The following is a 6,971-nucleotide window of genomic DNA, read 5'->3' as shown; positions in this document are numbered from 1 at the left end:
TTTCATCTCAATCACACATAAATCCTGACCTAAGATTTTGTATCCATATTTTAGCTTTTTCTTTAAAGAAAAAGGGAAAAAGCTTTAATTTAATGGTGTTTATGCTATAATTTAAGTCATTATACGTGTTACAAACCTCTTCAAATTCTCTCAAATATAAGTATGAATTTTCTAGATCTAAGCCATGAAAAGTTGGTAAGAGTTGAATACTACCTATTTTAAAATTTAAGTGAGATACATTAGAAGGGAAAACTATACATGATGGTGCACTTGTTCTTATTGGATTCATGTGGTCTCTAAATGTTCTAAGACAATTATTGTCATTATGAAGTGATTGGCTATCTTCTGCAACCATGTTTTCTAAAGAAGATGAAGATTTCCTAGAAAGCCTACCACTTAATATGTGTGACCAAACTCTCATACAAATGCAGAAAGAAAAGAGAAAAGGAAGAAAAAATAAAATTAGATAAAATAAATGTGAAAAGAAAAAAATATATAGTTTATACAGTAACTTACCTTCCAGGCAACGACACCAAAAACTTGACACGATCAAATGATCGATGTCTTCTCCCAAGTGTAGAAGTGTCAAAGTAATAAATAACCCGGCAAGATCAGGGTCGATCCATACGGAGGTTAATTATACAAAATCATAAATAATAAAAGAAACAGAGTTGAAGTGAACTTTGAGATGTTATATCAATGTAAAGATTAAACAAATATAAAACAATTGTCAAGATTAGAGAATCCATTAATGATATTTAAAATAAGTATAATCCAAACTCTTTTTATTACTCAACTAGAAACCACACACAAAGGAGGTTCCAATCGGATGATTCATCATTGATGGCTCATTTTAACTTATTAACATGATCATATTAATTATCTTATTTGAGTAACACCAATATATGTAAATGTTATCAAGTATTCATGTTGCTAACTTATGTCAACAACAAATTGAGTTCTTGTCATAGCATAGGTGTCAGTTATCCATACCTATGAAAGAATCAAGTATTTATTATGTCAAGGGTTGTACACTACGAATCTAGACTCACCACTTAACAAGCAGGGTATTAAGAATAAGTAAGATAATAATTATAAAACATGTTAATAGAAACTTTCTTGAATATAAATATTAAAGTACATGTTGAGTTTGTACTAACTTATGCTTTCGTCATTAGTGTAACCTTTTCACCTTGGCAAAAATAAACTTAACTAAACATAATGAAGAAGAAAAACATAAATAAACAAGATAAGAACATAGCTATGATATTAATTAACTAAGTATAGTAAAAGAAATGATAAGTATAAACAAGATATTAATGAGAATATAACATGAAATAAAATTGAACATTACAAAAATACAAAGAAAAAAAAGCAAGAGAAAGATCTTGATCTGAAAATCAAGATGTCTAAATACATGGCAAATGCCTCCTTTTATAGGCTAAAATTTAGAACTATTAATTCGGTGGCTAATTATTGCTTTGGTGGTTAATTATTGATTTGGTGGCTGGATAAAACATCATTGATAATATCAAAATTTAAACAGATGGTCTTCTTGAAAGTTATGGGTATTTGTCTCATTTTTTCAAAAAAAAAACCTCTAGAACTCGAGATATGGGTTAAACACTGAACAGTGTCTAGGTTGCAGGACAGATTTAGACTTCTCTTTTGATGCTAATAGTTGAACTTCAAAATGACAATATTGAATCTTGGACTCCTAATGAATTTTTTAGGCCTATGTCTTAGCTTTCCATCAAGGTCTACAGCTCCAGTTATAACCCAAAAATCGAATGGTGTTCCAGTTTGAATCGAGCCAACTCAACTAGAATTTCTTCTCTAAGTTTAGCCCTCTTTTTATCTCCTCAATCTCAATAGTTAAACACATCAATTAATTATTTGAATTGTGAGATATGTCTATTTTGCAAACCTGTATTTAAAACGAGAGTTTACCATAAATTAAAGATATCTTATATAATCAAACTTGTTATTAAAAAACATGATTAAATTAAAGAATTTAATAATACTTCAAGTGTAATATGATAATAAAAACCTTAATAAATTTCACTTTTAAGTACTTATCAACAAGTTTTCTTATGATGTCATGTTTGACTGTTTGCCATATCTATATTGTAAATTCCCTTCCCTTGCATCCATCTTGTTATGTAATCTAGTAGGTTTCTTTCAACCCTGACCAGTTTTCCATCTAGAAGGATTTTGTTCTACTTGAGGACTAGTATATTCACTCCACTCTAATTTGTTGCGTAAAAGTTGGAATGGAGTCTCATATGTCTTCTTATTCATTTGAACACTATAATGTGAATTAATGAACTGGATAAAATCAATATGATTTTTTGCACAACATTCAAGAACATGTGAACAATACTGATGAAAACTCTATCATTTATCATATGTGCACGTTTCTTCCACCAATTCAACTATTCATTGAATTTCCTTTGTGAAACCTGGTTTCTGAAGGGTGTTTACCTGAAAAGTATCATCATCAATATTGAACAATCATGTTGTATGCTCTATCTATCCTTGTTCGAGTACAATTCGAGTTGTACAACTGAAGGCCATATTACCCCATATGCATTCCCTTTTTGTGTAACAAGATAAGCATTATTCCTATTAAAGGGAAATTGGACTAAAGTAAAAACATGTAATGCCCATGCACCTTTCAAAACATGATTAAAAGATTCAGAACGATTTGTTATCATATTGTCATATTAATGACCTCAATTATAAGAAAGTTCCTATCTTTCTTTGAGTTCACACTCAATATATTCTTTCCATTCGATCATAGTGCCAAAACTCACATCACATGCAATCGGTATGAGAAAATAATGATGTTCCCCAACAAGACGCCTCCAAGTAATATCTACTTTTAATATTATTATAATTCAACCTAAGTTCTCCACATATAACTTGTTTAATATCTACAAGTGGCATGCCTTTGATAGCATTCAACACAATAGTACTTCTATCATTATAAGTAATATTACTATTCGTATCAAGAATAATAGTATTTTAATCAATTGCATGAAAGCATACCTAATTGCATCAATTAAAACCTAAACTATCTCAATTCAACAAAATCCCCGATTACGGCAATTTATTCCAAAATTCAACGAAACTCTAATTTCTCTAATTTGCAAATCTTAGTTTATCTAATTCTGACCTAATTGATTCCATAAATAACATCAATTGCATGGAAAAACATACATAATTGCTTAATTCAAACCCTAAATTATCTCGATTCAAACAAAATACCTAATTATCAAACACCACACAAACAATAATAAATTAAAACTAAAAATCTAATAACTTAACAATAAAACCATAAAATTAAGAGAAATGTAGTGTTTTTATCCTGATTTGAAGACGACTAGATGGTGGTTTGAGCAGTGGTTGCGGTGAGGAGACTATAGGAGGAGATTGGCCAACAGTTTTATTTATTTTATTTTGTTGAATAAAAACACTAGAAAGATGCATGGAGACGAGGGGAAGATGATTTTGGTGTTTTGGTGGAGGATAAGAGGCTATTTTCGGTGAATTAGGAAGGCGGAGAGGCTCGGTTTGGAGGAGATGAGCAGTGGCTATGAGAGAAAAAAGAAGAGAAAGCTAGGTTTTTATACTAATCGAACACGCAATTCTAAACCATGTTTTTGTAATGTAACCAATGATTGAGAATCATGTATTTGAATGGAAATCATGTTTTTGTTCAAGTTTCAAATACTTTTACAAACCATATCTTTTGCTAAAATTCCACTCACATAATGCTACTGTTCAAAAAAATTTGAATTGCCTGGCAGGAAAAAACTGGAGCAGAAAATATTGACAAGGGCACAAACAAAATTAAGTTGCCACGAGTGGATCTGTGCATATTACACATATATGTGGTCATATATGTGGTGTACTTGTTTACCTAAAAGTTGGGTGGTACTTCATTTTTTTCAACCAGGGAATTGCATATCATTTGGATCATTACTGTGCTGTGCTGTTTGAAAGTTTAGCATTGAAAGTTGATGCAGCCGCTGAGGTTTAAATACATGATCTAAAACCCATAATGAAGGCTCTTAACTAGGTACTGCATGGAACAGAACATAATAAATCTTTACCGCAGAACCTGGAATAAGAAACAATAGAACGACCTTCAAATCCTTTTCTTTACTTGTGATTTTTCATTCCCTCCCTATTTCCCGTGGTCTGGGGAGGACAAATAAAAGCTCGTACGGTTCAGCACGATTGAGAAAGGTTGAGAATATTTAATTAAAGGGAAAAAGGCCAGATTTGCTTCTAAACCCATCATGCATATCCCAGTCAGGTTCTCCATGCACTACTTTTTTTTTAATCAACCCCGCGCATCCATTCAAATTTTGATCAATTCTCCCACCGTGATAATGCGCTCTCATTTAATTCAAAGGCTAGTCCAGTAAGATATGCAGTCATTTCCTGCCTTTTGCATGCCAAAGCTAATAAGCTATCATGTTTACACCGTACACTGTTTGTTGTTACTATATACTGTACGTTTTGCCAACTTCATTTCGACTTTGAAAACAACAGCCCCTGCAAACCACTACTTTCAGTTCCAGAAAATCAAACAAACAAATGGCAAATCAAAAATGGGGAAACAAGGGTAGAAATAAATAAAGGATTTAATGGGGTTACAGCAATTAGATGAACAACCTACACTTGCACACTATCAAACAGTGCCTCGCCATTTTCAGCCTTCAAAGATTAAAATAAGATTTGAGAGGCGAAAGCACGACTTTTAACCAAATTCCAAGCAGCAATTCTTAGACATCTTTTAACCAAATTCCAAGGGGCACACAAACTACTTTCTGATGCATTTTTATCTTTTCATCAAGAAGACAGCTTCACTTGTGAGCCTCCTTAACAAAAGCCACATCCCCACTCACAGCAGTTGGTGACAGCAAGAGTTTCGCTTCATCACTATCATCAATTTCTGTTGACTCACAGGGGGTGCTGGTTGCCAGAGATTCACTTCCACCTTCTTCTGAAGATTATTACCCAAGAATTGAAACACCAACGCCAAGAACACAAACAAGACAATCAAGTTTATAATTGACTAGATGTCAGATTATAGTATATGAAGAAAAGGTTGTATTCAAGAAATAGATTACTCACCTAAGCACTCATGGTATTCAGGTAGCTGTTTAACAGTAGTTACTTGAAGGCTCTCGGGAAGCAGACAACTACAGAGAGCACCTGAAGTTTTGACGAATAGCAACATCAGTTTTCTCTCACAAATGGTGTTTCATTTGTAAGTAAAACTCTAACAGGTGAGATTCCAGCAAAGCCAAACAACTTATTTTGGAATATCTTTTGCACAAACACCCTTAATGATGCTTGACCAACTGAACTTAAAAGCAAACAATGAGCTGGGTACAGCATCGAAGCCCACCACAGCTGGCTCTCTGCCGGTCATGGTGGAAATTCAGGAAAAGTCAACAATTTAAAGAAAAGAAAAGAATTAAAAAAGCTTAACTAAATGGAAGAATACTTCGTACCTAGCCGAGCAAGCCGATTCACCCATCCTGGTATGCACTTGCCTGTCAATCTCCACGACATGTCATCTGTAAAATGGTTGCAATTTTTGGAGATGAGGTGATAGGTATCTCCATGATACTCGGAAGCAGCACTCTCTATAAATGTTCGGAATTCAAAGGGAGGCATATTTATCCGGCCTAAAGGGATGGAACATCTGTAAATAAAACCAGGGCAGCTCCTTGGTTCCACTTCAAAAACTCCACTGGCAGGGAAGTCATGGGCTCCGAATCCATACTCCTTACCATGGACTGTTCGTACATGTAGACAAAGTTAAAGAAGTTCATTAGATTTACAGGGAATGACCATGGACACTAAGATTCTAATGTCGAATTCACGACTTATAAAATGCATGATGACTTGAGGAAATAGCTATTCACATTTCCAAAAACACAACAGATTTTGACAAGCTATGGTTATAAAATATCATTGTCAAAAGAAAAAAAACCAAAAACCACTCACCAAATCAGAACCCTCTACGACTCCTAACCAATAACCATAATAAAACTGAAGCAATACGGGATTTACTATAAGGTATAAGCGGTGAAAATTACAAATTTCAGGCAGGCAGGCCATAAAAAAAGAATATGGGCAGTGACATTGAATTTGGATAAAGAAAATGCAAATCAAAGCACGTACAAATTATATTGGATGAAATTGTTAGCATTTAGGACGACGTAAACCCTAACACAGTAGAACTTCAGTATTCGAAATCATCAAATCAAGAAAGAATCGCCAAATTAAAATAAAAGGGAGAGAAAGACCTTCAATGCCTGAATGAAAAATCCCAAAACCGAACCAATAGGTGTACTGGTTTAGAGGTATGAGATCGTATATGTTCAATACCACCTGCGTGTCACTGTTATTCAGAAAATCAGAGCTCGAACTCGAAATATCATTTGCCGCCCCCATTATCAACCCAGATCAATCAACTTTAGAAATGCCCACTGGAGTCTCTCACAGTCACAGATCTCCTGCCAGAAAGCAATAACTTTTGAGATAACAAACAATAAAAGTTGTAATCTTTTTTTCTATTTAAGGATGACGATGATGTAATAATGATGGGCAATATAAAAAATTAACACACGAATTTATGTTTTTTTTATTGTGTGTTAAAAAACAATAGCAAAGACGAGGATATACAGATTTGAAACATGCCAGAATAAACGGAGATCAACTCTTTGAAACTAAAGTAGTGATGAAACTCACATAAGAAAGCCCAAGCCCCAAAAATCCTAACTATTAATTACTCAATTTTACTATAACACTCCTAATAATAACTCATTTTATTTCTTTCAATCAAATCTCTTCTTCTTCTTTTTTTTGGTGTGTGTATATATATTCAAATGAAAAATAATAATGAAAAGTTATTTGAAAACAAAATATACAACAATTAATTACAC

General features: G+C 33.3%; 1 protein-coding gene across 2 annotated transcripts; it reads right to left on the bottom strand.

The window, feature by feature from the left end:
• Positions 1-4,623: 4,623 nt before the first annotated feature.
• Positions 4,624-6,723, bottom strand: LOC7497634 (deSI-like protein At4g17486). 2 transcript variants are annotated; one of them, XM_002308275.4, is made up of 4 exons: positions 6,333-6,723; positions 5,532-5,819; positions 5,149-5,229; positions 4,624-5,017 (listed from the first exon to the last, which is right to left on the bottom strand). In XM_002308275.4, the coding sequence occupies exons 1-4, from the start codon at positions 6,478-6,480 to the stop codon at positions 4,878-4,880; spliced, it is 657 nt and encodes a 218-aa protein (XP_002308311.2). In that variant the 5' UTR covers positions 6,481-6,723; the 3' UTR covers positions 4,624-4,877. The 2 variants fall into 2 exon arrangements, with proteins under 2 accessions (XP_002308311.2, XP_024458893.1); XM_024603125.2 differs by having other exon boundaries at positions 4,624-5,014.
• Between the last annotated feature and the right edge of the window lie 248 nt (positions 6,724-6,971).

This window comes from Populus trichocarpa, chromosome 6 (genome assembly GCF_000002775.5).
Source record: "Populus trichocarpa isolate Nisqually-1 chromosome 6, P.trichocarpa_v4.1, whole genome shotgun sequence".
NCBI lineage: Eukaryota > Viridiplantae > Streptophyta > Magnoliopsida > Malpighiales > Salicaceae > Populus > Populus trichocarpa.
This window is presented reverse-complemented; position numbering and strand designations above follow the sequence as displayed.

What these genes read in the sequence shown, in the direction of transcription:
- LOC7497634 (XM_002308275.4), bottom strand. Translation starts at nt 6,480, where the DNA reads ATGGGGGCGGCAAATGATATTTCGAGTTCGAGCTCTGATTTTCTGAAT. An exon ending in TTTTCATTCAGGCATTGAAG is followed by an intron (nt 5,820 to 6,332) that starts GTCTTTCTCTCC and finishes ATGTACGAACAG; the next exon opens with TCCATGGTAAGGAGTATGGA. An exon ending in GAATCGGCTTGCTCGGCTAG is followed by an intron (nt 5,230 to 5,531) that starts GTACGAAGTATT and finishes TCAAAACTTCAG; the next exon opens with GTGCTCTCTGTAGTTGTCTG.